This window comes from Ornithorhynchus anatinus, chromosome 2 (assembly GCF_004115215.2).
Source record: "Ornithorhynchus anatinus isolate Pmale09 chromosome 2, mOrnAna1.pri.v4, whole genome shotgun sequence".
Taxonomy (NCBI): domain Eukaryota; kingdom Metazoa; phylum Chordata; class Mammalia; order Monotremata; family Ornithorhynchidae; genus Ornithorhynchus; species Ornithorhynchus anatinus.
In genome coordinates, this window is record NC_041729.1 from 148,880,831 (window position 1) to 148,904,665 (window position 23,835).

Consider the following 23,835-nt stretch of genomic DNA (forward strand, 5'->3'; position numbering starts at 1 on the left):
TAGTAAGCGCTTAAATACCAACATTATTAATTATTGAGCTCTTAACGTGTGCAGAACACTGTACTAAGAGCTTGGGAGAGTACAGTAGAACAATAACCAGACACTTTCCCCACCCACAATGACCTTTTGGTCTAGAGGGGGAGTCAGACAGTATAGATAAGTAAATTATGTATATAAATATGCACATTTGTATGTAGATATATAAATTTTTATGATATGTAAATATATTACATATAAATAGATCACTTATATTAATCTCTGTTTAACCCTCTAGACTAAGCTCATTCTGGGCAGGGAACGTGTCTACCAACTCAGTTTTTTGTACTCCCAGGCACTTAGTTCTGTGCTCTGCACATAGTAAGCAGTAAATAAATACAACTGATGGATTGACTGATTGAGCCGATGAAGGAGAAAGAACAGCCAGAGAGATAGCAGGGAAGCTGAGAAAATACAAGTGTCCCTGATGCCGAGGTTATAAAGTGTTTGCAGGAGAAGGAGAAGTGTTTCCCGTGTTGAAGCCAGTTGAGTGGTAGAGAAGAATTAGAATGGAGTCTGTTGGATTTGGCGCGAAGGAGCTCATTGGTGACCTTGGAGAGGGCAGTTTCTGTGGAGTGGAGGGAGTTGGAAGGCAAATTGTGAGGGTCAAGTAGAGAATTGGGGGAGAGGATCTGGAAATGTCAAATGTAACAACTCCCTCAAGGATTTGGGGAAGGAATAGTAGTGTGACTTAATTTTCCTGCTCTTATTAAATTGTTAGTCTTTCAAGGGTATGAACCGTGTCTTATCGTTTGCTTTAAAGTGCCCAGTTCAGTTTTCTTTTCACAGAAGGCAACCAGTACATACTGATGAATGAATGCCTTTTTCCTATCACTCTATCAAGCACTTGGCAGCTCATTATTTGTATTTCTCTTTGCCATCAGATTGAGGTATTCATCCCTCACGATTGCTTCAAGTTCATTTAAATTCTTCTTCTGTCTCCTTAATCTCACAAACCCACTACTTTGCATTTTTCCTCTGTTTCCTACTATTCCATGAAATCTTTTCACTTCTAGATTGTAGTGCCCCTTTGAAAACATTTTGAAGTTTTTGATCCCCCCCAGTTTTCCGACTATAATAACTACTTGCTTCTTCAAACTTATACATGTAACATATGTGTCCGCATTTTGTACGTGTATAACATATTTATCTATGTTTTGCTATGCTACTGGACAGTGTAAAGTTCTGTGAGCTGTTAATACTCTGATGCATTGTGCTTATGGAAAAGTATTGTTCCCATATTGGTGATGGAGGGGGATAATTAACATGTAATTGAGGACTGATCATCCCAAGTATTTTTTAATGAATTTAAAATTCAATTTTAAAAGCAAAATTTAAAAAATCCCCCTTAACTTATGCTTGGCAAGTTGTATGAGAGAATTTGCGGAGTAATTTCTAGGGAAAATGATCATTATGATTCCTAAGTGATTTCTGTAGAACAGTTGTATTTGAATAATTTGGAAACTATTAGGATCCGTCGAGGTTAATCTGAAAATAATTCATTATTTCTATTCTAGGAGAAGAAGCATCTGACAAAGATACTGAATTTGATGTTACTCTGAAAGTGATTAAAAATCAGTGCTTACTGAATGGGATTCATAAACTAGTCCTTGATGCTTTGAACAGGGTATGTTTTGAAATTTATTTTGTTAATTCTCTTCCAGTATGTCATTTTAGCAATTAAAATATCCATAATTTTCACATTTTAATTAATACTAATAAATAGGAGTAGCATCTGTGAATAATTCTTGCCTTTCTATTTACATTTTACTTTTATCCAAGGTAGTGAGCACAGTCACTGAAATTTTCAAAGCCCCAGATTATCACCATATTGAGAAGCAGCGTGGCCTAGGGGAAAGAGCACAGAACTTGGAGTCAGAGGAACTGGTTTCTAATCCCAGCTCCATCACGTGTCTGCTGTGTGACCTTGGGCAAGTCACTTCACTTTTCCGTGCCTTGTCCTCATCTGTAAAATGGGACTAAGACTGTTAGCCTTATGTGGCACACATTAGCTTGTATCTACCCCAGTGCTTAGTAGAGTGCCTAGCACTTGATTGTGTGTAGCAAATACCACTGACAGAAATTACCATCAACCTGGAGTTACCTCTCATGAATGCCTCAGATTGCCTCCCTCTTGAACCCAGTCCTGGGCCTACTCTTTGTCCTGCCCAGCTGGGAGGCAGATTTAAATATATGCCACCAGAATAACCAAGTCCATGCACACAAAGTGAATCAGAGTACAGTGAACTTTATAATGTTATTGTTATTCAGTACTCATGATTTATATATCTTCCATCAGTATTTTATATAAAGGTTTATTATATTCAGTTAATTTTTTCATGCTGCCAGAAATGTGTCAGCGAGACAAGCGGTTTATAGCAGGAATGTTGTGGGGGACGAAAACTTCAAAATGCCTTGAATGGGGCACTACCATTTAGAAGTGAAAAGATTTCAAGGAGTAATGGGAAACAGAAGGAAAACACAAGAAAGTGGGCATGTGAGACCATGAAGAACAGAAGAGGAACTTGAAGCGCACATATGGGATGGATGTGTGTCCTGGGGGAAAGTCCTGGGTTGTTTGAGAAGTGCAAGTAGCTGCTGATATGAAGCCCCAACATTTCAGTCACTAGTAGTAATAATAGAATGTATTAAGCACCTACTCTGCGCCAAGCACTGTACTGAGTGCTGGGGGAAAAAGATCATAATGGCGATTATGTGCCAAGCTCTTAATGGACACTGAGGTAGATCCAACATCAGGTAGACACAGACTATGATACAGTGATAAGAATTAGGTGTGGTCACTGGTTCCCAACAGGTTCACAGTCTGAGTAAGGTGGAGAAGGACGTGGGGACAGACACATAAAAAGATGAAGTAAAAGGCTGACAAGTATGAGAAGAGTAATAGGATGCAGTGGTTAGATGAGCAGTCAGTCATTCAATCAATTGTACTTTCTGAGTGCTTACTGCATTCAGAGCCCTGTACTAAGCTCTTGGGAGAGTACGATGTAACGGAGTTAGTAGGCACATTCCCTGACTGCAACGAGGTGTAAAGTCTAGAGGGGGAGAGAGACGTTAATTGGAATAAATAAATTATGGATTTGTATGTAAGTGCTGTGAGACAGGGATGGGTGAATAAAAGGAGCAAACCTGAGTGCAAGGGCAACACAGAAGGGAGTGGGAGAAGCGGAAATGAGGGCTTAGTCCGGGAAGGCCTCTTGGAGGAGATGTGCTTTGAAGAAGGCTGTAAAGGTGGGGAGAGCGATCGTCAGTTGAATGTGAAGAGGGAGGGCATTTTGTGCCAGAGGCAGGATGAGGGCGAGGAGCAGGCTGCCAGCCTCTTTGCAGCTCAGGCCAACTGTCACAAAGTCCTCAGCTTGATCTTGCCAATGTTTTACAAGTTGAGAAGGCCACAGGCTGCAGAGCTTGAGTCCTTCCTGGCCTGGAGGTTTGATGGAGTCCAGATGGTCTGGATGCTGAAAGAGTCTTTCCAGTGCTGGAAAAGGTCGGACCCTCACGGTCTAGTGTAGAAACTGAGGTGACCCCCTAGGCTGCCTGCTCCTTGGGAATTGGGAACATTTACACCAATTCTGTTACTTTCTACTCTCCTGAGTGCTTAAGTACACATGCTGCCTTGAAAAGCAGCATGGCCTAGTGAGTAATAATAATAATAATAATAATGTTGGTATTTGTTAAGCACTTAACTATGTGCAGAGCACTGTTCTAAGTGCTGGAGTATACAGGCTAATCAGGGTGTCCCACATGAGGCTCACAGTCTTAATCCCCATTTTACGGGTGAGATAACTGAGGCACAGAGAAGTGAAGTGACTTGCCCACAGTCACACAGCTGACAAGTGGCAGAGCTGGGATTCAAACCCATGACCTCTGACTTCCAAGGCCGGGCTCTTTCCACTGAGCCACGCTGCTTCTCAGGCCTTGGAGTCAGAAGGATCTGGGTTCTAATCCCAGCTCCACCATGTGTCTGCTGTGGGACCTTGGGCAAGTCGCTTCACTTCTCTGTGCCTCCGTTACTTCATCTGCAAAATGGGCATTAAAACTGTGAGTCCCATGTGGGATAGGGACTGTGTCCAACCTGATTAACTTGTATCTACCCCAGTACTTAGGACAGTGCTTGGCACAGGGTAAGGGCTTAGCAAGTACCATAATTATTATTACGGTGCTCTGCACGCAATAAGCATTAAGTAAATACCCTTCATTGATTGACTGAGTGTGGGCTCACACTGCCGCTAGTATTTGAGTACGGTTCTCAAATCCTTTTCATTTCTTCCCCTCTAAATCACCCTCTTCATAGCTACTGTTTGTGGAAATACATTTGGGAAATCAGGAAGCATTTTCTCATGTTTAAAGTGTGAAATACATTCATTCATTCAATAGCATTTATTGAGCGCTTACTATGTGCAGAGCACTGTACTAAGCGCTTGGAATGTACAATTCGGCAACGGATAGAGATAATCCCTGCCCACTGACGGGCTTACAGTCTAATCGGGAGAGACAGGCAAAAACAATAGCAATAAATAGAATCAAGGGATGTACATCTCATTAACAAAATAAATAGGGTAATAAAAATATATGCAAATGAGCGGATGAGGACAGTGCTGAGGGGAGGGGAAGGGAGAGGGGGAGGAGCAGAGGGAAAGGGAGGGAAAAGGGGGCTTAGCTGAGGGGCGGTGAAGCAGGGGGGCAGAGAGGGAGCAGAGGGAAAAGGGGAAGCTCAGTCTGGGAAGGCCTCTTGGAGTAGGTGAGCTCTCTTTCCGTAGTACTAGTACAAATGACGTAAGAGTGATGTCACAGAAGGATAAAGACAAGTTACACTTTTTCAAAATGAAGAAAATATTTTGTATTTTCACCTTGCCTAAAATAGCAACATCAAAGCTACTGTGCACATAGTGAGCGCTCAATAAATACGATTGAATGAAATAAAAGGATGCAGTTTCTGTATGACTATGATTGGGGAATCAAGGCAGTTGTCTCCCATTCCATCTGTTGAGGGAATTTTGGAAAGGGAGATTTAGATAATGAGAGCCTTGATGACAGGAAGTGACCACTGTACTCTCTTGGTACCATGCTTTGCATATAGTATCAAACAGTCAGTGATACCTACTGAACACTAACCGTGCGCTGAGCACAGTATGAGGTGCTTGGAAGAGAACAATGCAGTAGAGTTATTTCCCTGCCCACAAGAAGCTCACAGTCAGAAGGGAAGACAGACATTTATTAAAAAAAAAAAAAAAGTACCGATGGGGGAATGGGAGAGTATAAGGATGCATACATATGTGCTGTGGGGATCGAGGTGAATAAGTGCTTCAGGGGTACGAAACAGTGCATAGACAATGTGAAAAGGAGGGACAAATAGGAGATACAAATGCTTAGTCAAGGAAAGCCTCTTGGAGGAGGTGTGGTTTTTAATTTGGCTTTGACAGTGGGGAGGGTGGTGGTCTGATGTAAATGAAGAGGGAATTCCAGTCTTTAGGAAGGAAGTGAGCAAGGTGCTGGCAGCAAGATAGATGAGATCACGGTTTGATGAGTAGGTTGGGTTGGAGGGTTGAGTTGGAGATACACGAGGTAGGAGGGAGCAAGCTATGATTTGATTGATTGGAGACCGATACAGACCGCTTCTGTTCCTGCATCGTTTTTTTTCTTACCAGCTCAGCCAGCACGGAGGCGCCAGTAGGATTTGCGGCAATGAGCTGTTTGCCATGTCATTATTATTATTGTATTTTATTGAGCGCTTACTGTGTGCAAAGCCATCTCAGACACAGGTGGTGTCAGAGAGAGGCCCAGAGGTTGGCACAACCCTTAGCCTGTTTCGTGGGGCCTTGTTTCGCAGAAGCAACCTTCTGTCTGATTTCAGCACACTTAGGTTTGGAAATCCTAGCTTATTTTCATTGTTTCAGCGAATTCTATTATTGTTCTTTGCCCCTTACTAAATGAACATACCAAAAGAAGATTGTTGTTCCTAATGATCTCATTCTCTGAGTTTGGCAGGCTAAATATGAACCTAATAAACAGGTTTTAAATCCCTGGATGAGGCTGTGAAGTTATCATTATATTGTGAGGAAATTCTGGTTTTCCTAAGGCCAACAAGTGATTGAGAAACATGTGAGCTCGGGTAATTAAATAATAGTAGAGTTTTGGAAAATACGGACAGTAAGTGGGAATGGTATTGTCATGTGTGTTTAAGAGAAAGGGTTGAGTTAAATTTTTAGGGAATTTTGCCGTACTCGCCATTCACTTGAGCGAGTGTTTACTTGTTTTGTTGTCTGTCTCCCCCCTTCTAGACTGTGAGCCCGTTGTTGGGTAGGGATTGGCGCTGTATGTTGCCGAATTGTGTCCAAGGGCTTAGTACAGTGCTCTGCACACAGTAAGTGCTCAATAAATGCTATTGAATGAATGGATGAATGAATGAATGACAGTAGCCCCGCTTTCACTAGATGGGAGGAAAATTTCTATGAGATCCTGGTACTCAGTGCTTTAGTGCATCCATATCCTCCTTTCCTCACACCCTACCCTCCCAATCTGTTATGACTAGTAATAAGAATAGGAGCCGCGTGGCCTAGTGGAAAAAGTAGGCTCTGAGAGTCAGAGGACCTGGGTTTTAATCCTGCCTCCACCTACAGGCTGGATGACCTTGGGTAATTATTTAGATTCTCTGTGTCTAAGTTAACTCATCTGCAAAATAGGGATACATGTTCTCCCTTTTTGTTGGATTGTGAGTCCTATTTGGAGCAGGTACTGTGTCTGATCTGATTCTTTTTAGTCTTCCCAGTGCTTAGAGCAGTGCTTGACACATAATAAGCACTTAACAAATGCCACAGTGATTATTATTATTATTGTTACTTTCATATTAGTATTATAATTCATTCAATAGTATTTATTGAGCACTTATTATGTGCAGAGCACTGTACTAAGCGCTTGGAATGTACAAATGGGTAACAGATAGAGGCAGTCCCTGCCCTTTGATGGGCTTACAGTTTAATGGTAGTAATTGCTATTATATTACTAGTAATAGTAATAAAGATGTATATCATTATTATATTAGTATTAGTAATATTAACAGCAGCAATAATATTGATTAAGCGCCTACTGCGTGCAAAGCCCTCTACCAATAGCTGGGAAAAAAATCTAGGTTGGCAATTAGTATCGTGCAAACTTCTAATGAGATTAAGGATTGGGGGTTAAATAATCTTCACAGGATTTAGCATATACAGTCTCTCAGTACACATCATATTTTCAGAGATTTTGCTAAAAGGGAAGGATGATTATAATGGTATTTTTAAGTGCTTATTATGTTCCAAGCACTGTTCTAAGCACTGGTGTAGTTACAAGGTAATCAGGTTGTCCCACGTGAGGCTCACAGTCTTAATACCCATTTTGCAGATGAGGTAACTGAGGCACAGAGAAGTGAAGTGATTTGCCCAAGGTCACACAGCCAAGTGGCAGAGCCGAGATTAGAAACCACGTCCTCTGACTCCGAAACCCATGCCCTTTCCACTAAGCCACGTTGCTTCTCTGTTAAGCCACGCTGCTTCCAGTTCCTTAACAATTTTGCTCCTCTAGACCATAAGCTCCTGTGGGCATGGAACGTGTTTACCAACTCTGTTATATTGTACTCTCCCAAGCATTAGTACAGTGCTCTGCAAACAGTAAGTGCTCAATAAATACCATCAATGGATTGCTTGATTGACTCTCTTCCAGTTCATTGGGAATCCCGGGATTCAGAAATGTGGATTAAAAGTAATTTTTTCCATTGCTGAGTGTTCTGGTGCCTTAGAGATGTTAGCACAGCAGGGAGCTGCCGACACAGTACTTCATACACTACAGATGTTTCCGGATGACCAAGGTCAGTATAAAACTGACTAGGAATAAAAGATTTGTATTAGTAATTCAGGTGAATCTACCGATTATATTGGAGAGATTGCCTTTAATTCTGGGACAGTATTTTTTCATATTATCTTTTTTTCTCTCTTTCCTAGAAATTCAATGCCTGGGTTTAAATCTTCTAGGAGTTTTGATAACAAAAAAGAATATATGTATAGCAACTATGCATCTTCTGGCAAAGGTTCTGGTTTCCAGTGTACGGCGTTTTAAAGATGTTGCTGAAGTCCAGATACATGTATGTGAAATGCTTTAATATAAACTTGAAAATTCAGTTTTGTTTCCATAACCTTCTTTGATATATTGCTGTTACCTGTTATGTTGTTTTATGGGACTGGAGAGAAGAAATATTAGGTAAATACTGTGGCCTAGGGGAAAGAGCACAGGCCTGAGAGTCAAAGGAGCTGGGTTCTAGTCCCGGCTCTGCCTTTTACCTGCTGTGTGACCCTTGGGCAAGTGACTTAACTTCTCTGTGCTTCAGTTACCTCACCTGTAAAATAAGGATTAACCCCTCCTCCTCCTTACTTAGACTGTGACCCCCACTCGAGATAGGGATTCTGTGTCCAACCTGATTAACTCGTATGTACCACAATGCTTAGTAATGTGTTTGGCACATAGGAAGTGCTTAAAATATTATTATTGTTATTATTTCATTATGCTATAGGGATATTTTCAAATTTATTGTCATTAGAGCAGACATAATAATTTGACAGCCAGAACTTCAAATATTGTGGAATCTTGAGATTCCCAGACCCCAAATGCAACACCTTCCATCCCACATTTTATGGCACTTTCCAGCCTTTTAAAAAATGTATTTGAATAATAATAATTGTGGTATTTATTAAACATTATGTGCCACACACTGGACTAAGAGCTGGGATAATAACAATAATAATAATAATAATGTTGGTATTTGTTAAGCACTTAGTGCAGAACACTGTTCTAAGGGCTGGGGTAGATACAGGGTCATCAGGTTGTTCCACATGAGGCTCACAGTCTTAATCCCCATTTTACAGATGAGGTAACTGAGGCACAGAGACGTTAAGTGACTTGCCCACAGTCACACAGCTGACAAGCGGCAGAGCTGGGATTCGAACCCATGACCTCTGACTCCCAAGCCCATGCTCATTCCACTGAGCCACGCTGCTTCTAAGATAAGCAGTTTGGATAATTAGGTTGTAGACAGTCCCTGTCCCACGTGAGGCTCAGAGCCCAAGTAGTTGCGCAAACTGGAATCTTACCCCATTTTACAGAAACTGAGGCACAGAAAACAGGTGACTGGCCCAGGGTCACATAGGTAAGTGGTGAAGCTGGGATTAGAACCCAGGTTGAGATCATGGACAATTGAGGATTAAAAAAAAATCTACTCCACATTAGAATCTACTGAGGTTTCAAGTTATAGTAAAATTAATATCTAATTTATAATATAATTTATTATTTCATTGATGATTTTTCATGATCCCCCAATATAATTTGAAAATGTGAATTCCTTTTCTTTACTGACTTATAACCCAAGGTTACTTCTGCCATTTTTTATCATTCTTAGGGATTTCACACAACCTTGGCAATACTCGAATTGTCATTTTGTTTTGCAAAGCTGCTGTTACATCATTCCTATGACACATTCATTTTCTATCAGATGTCAATGTGTTTCACAGAACAAAGAGATCAGCAGGTAATCATGATTTTTTTTTTTTTAACCGATGGATCCAGAATTGTCGTAGACATAGTAGGCTCTGATTTCCATTTATTTTATTCATTTTTTAGTTTCAAAGCCTGTGCTGTAGATGTTTTGCCAAAATAACAAACAATGAAGATATTAAAAACATGATGCTGCAGAAAGCTTGTGATGAGAACAACTGTATTATGGCTGAATGCCTGCTTCTGTTGGGAGCAGATGTCAATAAAATGACTAAGCAGAGTTCTTTAATTTGCCAGGTAAATAACCAAGAAACATACAACTCTTTTAACAGAAGGCATTATCCTTCCAGGTTCCCTCCCCTGCCTCATTTATGTAAATGTCACCGGGGAAAAAAGAATCTCCAAAGTCTGGTCAAGGCACATAAATCAATACAGATTTTTGGCAGGCATTTTAAAACTTCATTTTTCAGTAGACAATTTAAACTTATTTTCTGAGACTAAAGTATTTATTTTTCCCAACTTAATGAAAAATTGTGAGATCGTGATGACTTTCGAGTTTTCTTAGTTCTTCGAATTGACAATTTGGCTTCGTTATGTATATTTGAACTTTTATGATAACACCTAGATGTTCTTTGGCTTAACAATTCATTAAATATTAGGAAATGAAAGGAGTTGCTTTTTGATAACGCAAAATCCAGCTAACTCTGACGGGCTCTGTGCCTTCTCAAGAAATATTAAAGTGATGAACAAAAATACCACCCAAATACTCTTGGGATATTAAATCTAAAGGGCCTCATTAAAACAAAAACTCATGTCCTCACCTGCTGTAATTCACATGTAGAGTATTTAGGAAGAATTAGAGATTATTCATTTCATAATTCCTGATTTTTGTTGTCTCCCTCCCTTTCTAGACTGTAAGACTTGGTGGGCAGAGAACATGTTTACCAACTCTTTTGTATTCTCCCAAGCTGTTAATATAGTGCTTTGCATGTAGTAGAGGCTCAGTAAATACATTGATTGATGCCAACTTTGGAGAAATAAAAGTGTGGTATGGAAAGATTTTATAATGCTTTTGTTTTTCTTTATCTACTTCACTGAACTGGCCAGAAGATTATGACTGAACCTCACGGGGCCAGATGCTTTTTGAATTACTCTGTTCCAAGGGCATTATACTTTTCTTTACCCACCCATTTTCATGAATTGTACTGAAATTTTCCTATAAGCATCTGGTCCTGATTTAATATTGTGAAAGAAATAAAATGTGTTATATTATTCATTCAAAGAAAATGTAATTTACTGTTTATATCTTGGTTGTATTCTCCTTTACGTAGGTTTGTGAAAAGGAAAGTAATCCCAAATTGGTGGAATTGCTCTTAAGTAGTGGCTCCCGAGAACAAGATATTCGGATGGCATTGACAATCAGTATCAAGAAAGGAGATAGCCAAATCATCAGTTTACTCCTAAGGAAGCTTGGATTGGATGTAGCCAATAGCAGTATATGTCTTGGAGGATTTTGTATGGGAAAAATTGAACCATTATGGCTCAGTCCCTTGTTTCCAAATAAGGCATCTAGTTTAAGAAAGCAGACAAGTAAGTCTCAGTGTGTGAAAATATTCCATCCCTCATCTTGTAACATTTTATCCAGTTGAGTTTATTCCCTCTAGACTGTAAGCTCCCTCTAGACTCTATACTAATATGCGCAGGGAAAATGTCTAGCAACTCTGTTGTACTCTCCCAAGCACTTACTACAGTTCTTTGCACACAGTAAGGTCTCAGTAAATGCCATCGTTGATGATACTGATGATGAAGAGGGTGATGAAATATATTTTATCTAGGCAAATGCATTTATAGCATTTTACTTTCAGCATGGCTGGATTAATTTTAACTCTTTTAAGACATTAATGAATAAAAGAAATTGAAATGGAACTTTGTGAAAAATTTACCTACGACTTTGCTAGATTATCCCAAGGAGAATCAAAAATTATAATTAGATGTACCTAAGTGAACATCTATGATATTCCTGGGATATAACCCCATTTTCCAGGATTTGTGGATATCTAGGTGTTTGGCATCTGCTTTGTGCTTTCTGGATAATTTTGTATTGGCTGTAGTGTTTTAAGCAGCATGGTGTAGTGGCTAGAGTATGGGCCTGGGGACACAGAAGATCATGGGATAATAAAGTCATGGGTTCTAATCCTGGCTCTGCCGCTTGTCTACTGTGTGACCTTGGGCAAATCACTTTACTTCTCTGGTCCTCAGTTCCCTCATCTGTAAAATGGGGATTGAGACTGTGAACCCCATGTGGGACAGGGACTGTGTTCAACCCAATTTGCTTGTATCTATGCCAGCGCTTAGTACAGTGCCTGCCACACAGTTAGCACTTAACAAATACCAGAATTATTATTAGTGGGAAGAGCATAGACCTGGAACTCTGGGACTTGGGTTCTAATCCTGACTCTGCCACTTGTCTGCTGTGTGACTTTTTGTATGTCACTTAACAGTCAATGCTAGCAGTAAACGAGAAGTTAAGTGACTTTTTATCTTCTCATTAACAGTTCTTTAACTGCCTCAGCTACCTAATCTGCAAAGTGAGGATTCAATATTTGGTCTCTTTCCTACTTCAAGTGTGAACCCCATGTGGGACCTGATTATTTTGAATCTACCCCAGCATTTAGTACAGTGCTGGGCATATAGTAAGCCAAGCGCAGTGATGATAATAATAATAATAATTGGGGGTTTTTCCAAGGGCTCGGCATATAGAAGCACTTAAAAAAAATCACAGTTATTTTTAGTAGTAGTACAAGGTGTGTTTGTGTGTCTGTGTGTGTTTGTGTGAGTATGCATATGTGTTTTAATTGAACAGTATCCCCGGTTAAGCAGAACTATTGGTGCATAGTACTTTTGGTCATGAGAATAGAATTTTACCTTGCTTATATAAATATTATGTGCGGAATCATAGCTGACATTATAGATGATTATTTGGATATGAACTTGTCTGTGCCACATTTCAAAAATGGTAACTTCAGGTTTTCCATTGTTAGGTGAAAGTTCTGCACTAGCAAGAATGGTCCTCAGGTATCAAATGAAAGGTATTTCAGAGCACGGAAGAACTACAGACAGTGATGGGAACTCTGAAGATACACTAGATAAAATCGATGATTGGACCTTCATTCCTGAATCTTCAGTAGACTGTGTTTTCGGTCAGAGTGATGATCTAGATAGTGAAGGTAAATGTTGCCCCATGTTGGAGATCGAGTCTTCGGTGCAGGAGCGAATGTGTTCAACATATGCCCTATTAATTGTTTTTTAAAGGGGTTAGAAGGCTTACGCAGTAAATTAAGTATTGGAAAAAGACCCAATTCATTTTCTCGGGCTTGAAATATAGAAGGGAAAAAAAGCATTTGACATAGGAAAAGAATTAAAGGTTGGAGATGTGTGTGTTATGTTGGCTTTGTAATTAATACATATCAAGCAATCTGTGTTGTTTCTGTAGAATGACTGAAAATGAATCTATAGAGATATGGGCATGAAGATAAAAATTATGCTTAAAAAGCAAATAGTGCTCCATGCCCATTCTAATCACTTCTGAAAATAGATTTAAATCTCTATTAATAAGCAAGAAAAGCAAAACAGACAGATAAGAAATTTTAAAATTCCTTATTTTTTCTCATGAAAAGAATAGTTCAGTGGCTCCTTTTATTAGGAAATAGAGCTATTTGTCTCTCATCTAGAATTTGAAAGAGGACTCTAAGTTAGATGTATTGTATGTTCATAAATGCCTGAGGTTGATTTTTCAAATGTAAGGGGCAGTGAATTTTTCATAATACTTTAATTAGAAATTATCTAGCCTTGTGTTTCAAATCACTTTCCCAAAAAACAATAAAAAAAATTCATTGTGAAGCCAAATTAGAGTACTCATCTCTGTGAGGTCTTTGAGGGCAGTGACCCTGTCTACTTAGTCTACTGTAATTTCCCAAGCACTTAACAGAATGCTCTGCATGCAGTAAGTGCTCATTAAATAAAATCACTTGGTAGAAAATATTTAATATTTCAAAATATATTTTCCAATTGTTGTGTAAATCATTATTCGTACTTTTCCCGAAAATAAATTATTCTCAAAAGTATCTGTATTTAAGTGTTTCTCACTGTAGTGCTATCTTCCAAAACTACAATCTTTGTTAGAAAATGTGTGCTCAAATAAAATTGAACATGGGGACAAAACATAAGCATTCTAAATGCAAGATTAGAATTAATATTGAGTTGAATTTTAAATCAATAATATATATCAGGTCATGAAAATTATTTCGTGTTAGATACAACCTCATTGCGATTCCCAAAACAAAGTGAGATATTTTTATAGACATGTTGAATAATTTATCAATAGTTGCATTAATTCACACCCATTTTTCATACTATTTCTTAAGTAGAAGCATTGATTCCTCACAGTGATGGCAGAGTAAGTTGCTCACATACTAAAAATTACAGTTCTTGAAAGGCTAATTTTTGGAGTTACATTGACTTTCTGGTACCTGCTGAATCGGATGGTAGGATAAATTGGCATATGAAGAAATTTGAGCTAGTAGAATGGATAAAATTGTAGTTGTGAATATAAATGAGATGACAAATGTAATTTTAGTATTCATATCTTCAAGGTACTGCATAGAGTATTGGCTGAGATATTTGCAAATGTTCTTCATTCAGTGAATGATTTATTGTTCTGGAACCTACCTCTTTGTGGTTATTATATTCCTTGGCACCATTTCACCTCACTAAATTCTATACTTTTGTATCGAAACTAGGAAGTGAGAATTCATTCGTTGTGAAAAAGAAATCAAATTCCTTAAGTGTGGGAGACCTTTACAGAGATCCTGCCCTCCAGAAGTGCTCTCCGACATTGCAGAGGCATTCCAACTCCTTGGTGAGACAAATCATTATTTACACTGTGCTTTTGGAAAATAGTTAATAAGAGAAGGCTAGTTTGTCATTACCTACCTCATACCCAGGGGAGGATTTTGCATTAGGCTGCAGGGTAGATTTCAGAATTTGGCAAGTTTCCCTGTGGTCTAGTGTTTCCCGATCTAGTTTTTCCAACTATATTGTAAGTTTCTTGAGGGATGGAGTGTGTCTAACAACTGTATTGAGCTCTCCCTGGTGCTTAGTACAGTGCTCTGCACACAGTAAGCACTCAGTAAATACTTCAGAGAAGTAGCATGACTTAATGGATAGAGCACGGGCCAGGGTTCTAATCCCGGCCTCTCCACGTGTCTGTTGTGTGACCTTTGGGCAAGTCAGTTAACCTCTCTGTTGCCTTAGTTACCTCATCTGCAAAATATGGATAAGACTGTGAGCCACATGTGGGACAGGGACTGTGCCCAACCCAGTTAACTTTACCCCACTGCTCAGTGGAAAGAGCTTGGGCTTCGGAGTCCGAGGTCATGGGTTCGACTCCCGGCTCTGCCACTTGTCAGCTGTGTGACTGTGGGCAAGTCAGTTCACTTCTCTGCGCCTCAGTTACCTCATCTGTAAAAGGGGGATTAACTGTGAGCCTCACATGGGACAACCTAATTACCCTGTATCTACCCCAGCGCTTAGAACAGTGCTCGGCACATAGGAAGCGCTTAACAAATACCAACATTATTATTATTATAGAACAGTGCTTGGCACATAGAAAGGGCTAAGAAGTACCATAATTAAATTAAATTATCATTGATCGATTGTGCCTTCCTCCCCAGCCCCCCAAAACATACACACTTTTTGCTACCCTGGATATTTCTTTACCTAATCACATTATTTGGGAACTATATATCTCCCTATAAATGCTGCCCAAGAATTTTTCTGACCCCCCCCTTCATCTATTATAATTGCTGGGGGTGGGAAGATAGCTGAGTACAGCATCTACTGGCCTGAAGGTGGCAAAATGATAAATCTGCAACTAGACATACTGAATTGTCCAAAGTGCTTTTTATTGTCTGGTGACAAATTTATAAATGTGCAAGTAGAGAAGCAGGGCAGCCTAGTTCACAGGCAGAGTCATAGGATCTTGTTGATTACCCTAGCTCTGCCACTTGCCTGCTGTGTGATCTTGGGCAAGTCACTTAACTTTTCTGTGACTCAGTTTCCTCATCTGCAAAATGGAGACTACCTGTTCTCTCTTTCGCTTAGACTTTGAGGCCCACGAGGGACAGGTACTATGTTTGGCCTGATTTTCTTTTATCTACCCCACCGTTTAGTACAATGGTTGACACACAGGATGTGCTTAACGGTTACCACAATTATAATTTTCATATTCTTATTAGTAGTTGTATGAGGAGAACAGCTGTCTAAGCTGATTTTTATTCTACCCAGTGACTGTAATTTGGCTCTGATCCATTTTCAGAGGTTCATGCCTTCAGATAACATTTCTTAGGATTGATTATAAAGATAGGAAGGTAATTGGCAACAAGCCAATCATTCGTGGTGTCATAGTAAAATTTGAGTTTTATGACTATAGTTTTAAGGGAGAAAAAAAGAAAATCTGCCATATTTCCAAGTTAATTTTTGTATAATAATTCAATGAGAGCATATCTCTAAGATTTTTTCCAGGTTTAAAAGCAGATGAACGTCAATTAAGAGACAATAAGCATGAAACTTAAGGACTCAGTTTTCACAGGCCATGGCCTCTTATACTTCTTTCATTCATTCAGTCATATTTATTGAGGTGCTTACTGTGTGCAGAGCATGTACTAAGCGCTTAGTATTGACAGTATGATACTGCTCCTTTAAAATTTGGTAGGGTCATTCTTAGTAAAAAACATCACTTCTTTTAATAGTGTCAATTTTCTTTTAAATCTGTTTACTTACTAAATAGGGACCCAGTTTTGATCAAGAATTACTGAAGCAAAGAAGAAAATTGTTTTCATCAGATGATGCTCTAAGTGAGTATTTAGAGGAAAACACAAGAAACAAGAGTTTTGGTAACAATTGATTATTTCCCCGAGTAGACTTCTGAATCTAAATTTTGTAATTGCAAGTTTTGACCCATTGTGCTTGTCCTGTTTTACAGAGTAGCCTTCCGATCTGTGTCACCAACTTGCTCTAGAATTTGCTCGTATTTGCTCTAGAAGTCCTCATTTATTGCTATCCTCTTTTTAAAACAATTTTCATCACTTTTCCATTATGTCATTGTTTTTACAAAAGGGTCATCAGTACTTCAGTCCCATTTGAGAGGGTCGGAGAGTTTTTCTAATCTAGCTTTAGAGAAAGAGTATATTAAGTCACTAGACCTCTCAGCAAATGAACTGGAGGATATAGATTCCATAAGTCAGAAATGCTGCTTAAGTGTTCACTTGGAACATCTTGAAAAATTGGAACTTCAGCAGAACGTACTCACAACTGTTCCACAACAATTATGTGAGGTAACTTGACTTTTACTATATTTTATTAGATAACTTGAATAATTTTTTACATGAATATAATACGTAATTAAGTTGTGACTCTTTGTACCTTCAAATGATGAATAAAGCAACTTGGCAGTTTTCCAATTTAGTTTATTTCAAGTGCAGTTACTGTCATGTGTGCAGAATTTTTTCTCACCCATGCAATGTGAATTAGAAGATATGGTGGGTTTTTTTTTTCTTTTCTCCTCACCTTTTTAAAATCAAGTGGATTTTAATTGGTCAGATTATTGGAATCGTGCATTCCAGGGTATTAAAAATCAAATGTAGTCTGGCCATAAATTTCTAAACTTTTTAAGTCCCAGAGAAAATGAATTTGGATCTCATTGTAGAGGTCTGTTTTGGAGAACTAAGGCACCTGGTACTTGAAGAGTAACAGATTAAGATCTGTCGGGTGGGAGGGTATGTCTGCTTTCTATACTGCTCTCTCACTTTCTTAGTCTGTGTGTCTAGATTGTAAAATCCCTGAAGGCAGGGATCATGTCTACTAACTCCATTATACTCTACCCCTTCAGTTATCCGAACACATTAAGTGCTTAATAAATACCATTGTCTGGTTGTCTCAGCATGTCTGTCCTTACTCTGAACTACTATTCTGCCTCTGCTCTTCTCTGTGCGGCATCTGTGCCGTGGCCTTTCTCAGTATCTACCTCCATTTCTGTCTTTCCCTCTCTGCCTTTATCTCTCCTTTTCTGTCACTTGATCTCTTTGTCCCTCTAGGACATCTCTGTCTCTTCTGTGGCTTTTTTGTGCTGTGGTTATGTTTGTTGGTGTCCAAGCTGTGGGTGTTTGGAAGTGTGGTTTTGTGCCTATTATCCTCACTTTCAAAATCCAATTTCCTCTGCAATAGGTTGCTGCTCTCCTAGAGTATAAATGCATTGCAGCCGAAATTCATAGCAGCCAGGCAATCTGGGACCCGAATCTCCTTACTCAGTAACTGTAGGTGGTATAACTACATAATACTTTGGCTGTGTGCAGAAATGCACCATAGCCATTTTCTGGTGTCACACAAGAGTCTTGTTGCTGCCCGAATTAGGAGTTTCTCATCTTACCAGTGGCTAGTTATACTCCAGTTCTACCAAGGACTAAATAAGGGTCAGTGAACTAACAAAAACTGACCTTACTTGCTTCAACAAGCAGAACCGTCACACGTTCGGCCAAAGCTCCCTGTGCTGCTGACTTTTGTAGTCAGCGGAGCGGTTCAGTCTGCCTCCCCCAAGGTCAGCATCCTATTAGCCAACACCTTCCGTCTGACTCTAGAGGTGTTTTTCCATAACCTCTATATTTTTGTTTTTCTCTCTCTTGGTCTCTTCTCTCACGAAATATGCCTGTCTCTGCCTGTCTCTGCCTCTCTCTCACTCTTGCTCTTTTTCAACCCCTTTCTTCATTTCAGGTCTTTTGTTGGTCCTGTTTCCTAAAGTCCCTGCCGCCTGGCTCAATTTGTGATTAAAAAAATAGCATCACCTTAGGCTTTATCTCTTCTACCTGTAACAGAATACGAATTAACCAGTAGCTGAAAGAAGTGCAGTCCCAATATTACAGATCATGTAGTGTATTAACTAAAATTCTCTCCTGTCCAGATTCTGATTTCTTTTAGTTTTGGCCCAGTTTTGGTAACATACTAGACCGTTGTGGTTGCCCATCCACCTGTACATAAAACAGAAACTCCTTACCTTAGGTTTTAAAGCATCTTGCCCCCTTTTACCTTACCTCCCTGATTTCCTACCTATAAACCAGCCTGAACGCTTCACTCCTCTAATGCCAGTCTACTCAATGTACCTCGATCTCATCTATCTCACTGCCAGCCTCTTGCCCGAGTCCTGCCTCTGGCCTGAAGTGCCCTCCCTCTTCATGCCTGACAATCACTCGCCCCACCTTCAAAGTCTTAATAAAAGCTCATCTTCTTTGAGACACCTTCTCTGACTAAGCTTTTATTTCCTCTTCTGTCACCCCTTTCAGCAACACCATTCTCTTGGATTTGCACCCTTTATTCACCTCTTTCTCAGCCTCACAACACTTATGTATATATCTGTAATTTATTTATATTAGAAAAATGTCTCCGTCTCTAGGTTGTAAGCTTGTTGTGGGCAGGAAATGTGTCTATCAACTCTTCTGCATTATAGTCATTCATTTAATTTTATTGAGCACTTTTTGTGTGCAGGGCACTGTACTAAGCGCTTGGAAAGTATAATTTGGCAACAGAGACAATCCCTACCCAACAACAGGCTCGTAGTTTGCGGGGGGGAGACAGACAACAAAACAAAACAAGTAGACAGGCATCAATAACATTATACTTTTCAAAGCATGTAGTACAGTGCTCTACACTCAGTGAATGCTCACTAAATAAGATTTATCGATTGATTCTGGAAGTACAGTTCAGATTTTCCATAACCCATTCATTTTTAACACATTCCCTTTTGATTTCAGACTTTGAAGTGTTTGACATATTTGGACTTGCACAGTAACAAATTCCCAGCATTTCCTTCTTATTTGCTGGAAATGAATTGCATTGCAAACCTTGACATCTCTCGCAATGACATTGGTCCTTCTCTAGCTTTGGACCCGAGTGTGAAGTGCCCGACTATGAAGCAACTTAACCTTTCGTACAATCAACTGTCTTGTATTCCGGAATTTTTTGCAAATGTTGTGGAAAAACTGGAACAGCTCATATTAGAAGGGTAAGAATAGGGTCTATTTGTAGATTCTGTGAATAAGAGGATGTTAAAATTCATGTCTTACTCATATAAGACCCATTAAGCATCCAGTATTCATTAGGAGTAAAAAGTTGTTTTGACCGATAGCAAAGTGAAAAACAAGTGATTGAAGCCTAGTTGTGCCGTATTATGTAGCTCTCCTTCATGCCTTGCTTCTTGACTAACCAATTAACCAATAATATCTATTCATGTTTTTTAATGGCTTTTTAATATTTAAGATTGTTTTTTCATATATTGGCAAAGTTATATTTAAAATAATGGGTTCTCGATATCCCTTCCTGTTTTTATTTTCTTTAAATTGGAAAAGTACATATGTATACTAGTTGAGCTTACAAAAATTATGTAGAGACCTTTTTATTGTTACTACATGTCACCTCCACTTTGTTCAGAAATTCAGCCAAGCAACTGAGAATTTATAAACTTGTATTTTGAACTCAGTTTACCTGAGTCAAATCTGTAGTTCTCTGATGCCTTCAAAATAGTTTTTTATGTGCAAAAGATAGAAGATTAGAAACACTTGAGGATAGGGAATATGTATTTTGCTTCTACTCTACTCTTCAAGATGCTTAGTAGTTAATAGGCATGCAATAAATACCATTGCTAGGGATGTGTAGCTAGATGTTAATTGTGATTGTCATTTTATGAGACAGAGTTCACCTTGCTATTATACCTAGAATGAAAAGTCAGAGGAGCCTTTTTACCATTCAGGCTGTCAAAGTGAATAAACCCGATGTGAAATCTGGTCAGAATCTGAAAGGGAACTTAGCCTGATGATTCCTTTGAAGATTTGTAAGGCAAGATGCTGATTCAAAATGTGGAGAATTAAGAAATAATATTTTAACAAGAGAAGGATTGTGGCCTGGTGGAAAAAGGATGGGACCGAGAGTTAGAAGATGTAGGTTCCAATCCTGGCTCTGCCACTCTTTTTTTTTTTCCCATGTTAAGCACTTACTATGTGCCAGGCACTCTACAAAGTGCTGAGGAGATAAAACCTAATCAAGTTGGACACAGTCCATGTCCCACAGGGGGCTCACAGTCTTAATTCCCCATTTTACAGGTGAGGTAACTGAGGCAAAGAGAAATGAAGTGATTTGTGCAAGGTCACAAACCAGACGAGTGGTGGTGCTGGAATTAGAATCCAAGTCTGTCTGACTCTCAGGCCCGTGTTCTGCCCATAAGGCCATATTGCTTTTTGCCTGTTGTGTAACCTTGGTCAGGTTACTCAAATATTTCTACTTAGGTGAGCTTCAAATGGGATAAAGACTGTCAGACCTGAAAATCTTGTATATACTCTAGTCTTTAGTACAGCATTGGGCCCCCAGTAAGATATATATATATATGTTATATATATATAATATGTCTATGTTATGTATATATAACATAGACATATTATATACATGTTTGTTAATAGAGATTTAAAACCATACATGGGGATTAAACCAGGAAATCCTCCAAGATATCATTGCTCCTCATTTTCCTGGCCTGCTTTCCCATCCTCTTAATTAGCTGATAGAGCCTTCTTGCCAAGTTGTACCTACTTCTAAGACATGGAGGAAGAAACACCTCATTCCCCCAACACCAGGAGAGAAAAAAAGAAAGATTTAGTCTTCCCTCATGCCCCTCAGGAGAATTCTGGGGGCTTGGCTCCATCCAGGACTACCCCTTACTGTTCCACAAGATAGAGAATCAACCCACTTCCTTCATGGGACATGTTTCTCCCTTCTCAGGAATACCCATGCTTATTTCCAATTGGAACTCTGAAAATCTCACCAAAGATTAATGCCTATAGCACAGTCTCTCATTAATGGAACACTGTTTTTAAGAGAGTGATTTTCAGTTATTCTTGGTCAATTACCAACAAGCAGGACTTTTAGACATTTAATTAGAGATGAGTATGAGCATCTAACAGCATTTGATCTTAGATTCATGACTGATTGAGGGAATTGAGCTATAGCCTTTTATTTGTATCCTTGTTCAAATTCACATGACCTCATGGATTACCATAAATTAATCAGATCATTGCTTGGATGAAAAACTTCAGAATATGCCAGTGCAGGAAGCACCTCGCCTTGAAAGTGTCCGTTGTCTAGCTCAGTATTTACCCAGATTGAGCTATAGTAGCTATTTGGCTTGAGGTGTTTTTTTTTAATAGTATTTGTTAAGCATGTACTAGTCAGTGGTGTAGATGCAACTTAATCAGGTTGGAAACAGTCCCTGTCCCACATAGGGATTACAGTCTTAATCTCCGTTTTGCAGATTAGGTAACTGAGGCTCAGAGAAGTGAAGTGACTTGCCCAAAGCCACACAGCAGATAAATGGCAGAGCCAGGATTAGAACCTTGTCCTTCTGACTGTCTCCCAGGGCTATGCTTTATCCACTAGGTGATGCGGCTTCTTTCAAATCAGCTTTTGGCTATCTTGAAAAGGAGGCTGTTAACTCCAAGGCCATCAAGAATGTAACTTGTACCTATCCCAGCGCTTAGTACAGTGCCTGGCACCTAGTAAGCACTTAACAAATATCATTTAAATAAAATACATAGCTAAAGCAGTACATGGAATGGACAGTGCATATGCAGGAAGGCCACACTTCACAAAGGCTGCAGATGACTATTATAGATTAATAAAACAAAATTAAATGAAATTGTTGAACAATTTTTTTTTCAGTTGCAGGTACAGTGTTAGGGGTCAAATTCCTGAGGACTAGGGACAGTGGTTCCAGATTAAAAGGGAGAAAGAAGTATGAAAGAAGTTACTTTTGTCTAGAGCTTAACTCCTTTCACTGAGGGGGCATCTGCTATTTTTCTCTCAGGTTTCCCCGCTGGAAGAATTCATTCATTCATTCAGTTATTCAATCATATTCATTGAGCGCTTACCATGTGCAGAGTATTACACTGTGCACTTGGAGAGTACAATAAAACAATAAAGAGACATATTCCGTGTCTAAGCAAATTAATTGCTTAGATTGTGGAGAGGAATAGCAGCTGCCTAGAGTAGGAGATCAGAGGCTAGAAGTAAGGGATGGGACCTAAATTGCTTCAACTCTATTATATTGCACTTTCCCAAGTGCTTAGTACAGTGCTGGGCACACAGTAAGTGCCCAATAAATAACATTGGTTGATTCCTTATTTGCCGTGTTAGCTGTCATATGGACTGAGAAGATTTCACAGCAGATGTAACTGGGCCCATGAATTGTTTGACGCACCTTCCCAAACTTTTAAAGTGGAGTTAAAAGGAATAGGAAAGCGAAAAGGGATACTCTTTTCCTATCATTCAACATGTGGACAACGTTGATAAAAAGGAGTCAACTGCAGAAGGCCAGGGGAATACCTCTCTAATTATGTACTGTGGTTTTATCAGTGGCATTTATTGAGTGCTTACCTTATGCAGAACACTGTACTGAGCTCTTGGGAGAGTACAATACAACAGAGTTGAAAGACATGTTCCTTGACCATAATAATGTTGGTATTTGTTAAGCGCTTACTATGTGCAGAGCACTGTTCTAAGCGCTGGGGTAGACACAGGGGAATCAGGTTGTCCCACATGGGGCTCACAGTCTTAATCCCCATTTTACAGATGAGGTCACTGAGACACAGAGAAGTGAAGTGACTTGCCCACAGTCACACAGCTGACAAGTGGCAAAGCTGGGATTCGAACTCATGACCCCTGACTCCAAAGCCCATGCTTTTTCCACTGAGCCACGCTGCGGGCTTGGAGGTCACAAGGACCTGGGTTCTAATCTTGGCTCTACCACTTGTCTACTGGGTGATGTTGGCCAAATACTTAACTTCTCTGGGCCTCAGTTATCTCATCTTGTAAAATGAGGATTAAGACTATGAGCCCTGTATGGGACATGAACTGTGTCCAACCTGATTAGCTTGTAACTACCCCAGTGCTTAGTACAGTGCATAACACAGTAAAAACAAGAAACACATAGTAAAAGCCTTTAACAAATACCATTACAAAAATGAGCCCACAGTCTCCCTGTGTGTTTACTGCTTTTATTATTTAAAACTACTACCTAAATGCCTTACTGTCTCATTTGTTACCTGTCCTTTGAAAAGTCATCTTATATGCCTTAATATATAAAATGAATAAATATGCTTGATTTTTTTTAATGTT

The 23,835-nt window shown here is 39.3% G+C and overlaps 1 protein-coding gene across 1 annotated transcript in view; it reads left to right on the forward strand.

The window, feature by feature from the left end:
* Positions 1 to 23,835, forward strand: part of LRRK2 (leucine rich repeat kinase 2) — a 149,997-nt gene that overhangs the window by 53,172 nt on the left and 72,990 nt on the right. Inside the window, exons 14-24 of the mRNA XM_029047252.1 lie at positions 1,554 to 1,663; positions 7,750 to 7,894; positions 8,028 to 8,167; positions 9,476 to 9,604; positions 9,697 to 9,867; positions 10,902 to 11,160; positions 12,612 to 12,797; positions 14,370 to 14,488; positions 16,418 to 16,484; positions 16,747 to 16,964; positions 19,431 to 19,681. Coding sequence (XP_028903085.1) covers positions 1,554 to 1,663; positions 7,750 to 7,894; positions 8,028 to 8,167; positions 9,476 to 9,604; positions 9,697 to 9,867; positions 10,902 to 11,160; positions 12,612 to 12,797; positions 14,370 to 14,488; positions 16,418 to 16,484; positions 16,747 to 16,964; positions 19,431 to 19,681 — 1,795 coding nt within the window. The remainder of the gene's footprint in view (positions 1 to 1,553; positions 1,664 to 7,749; positions 7,895 to 8,027; positions 8,168 to 9,475; positions 9,605 to 9,696; positions 9,868 to 10,901; positions 11,161 to 12,611; positions 12,798 to 14,369; positions 14,489 to 16,417; positions 16,485 to 16,746; positions 16,965 to 19,430; positions 19,682 to 23,835) is intronic.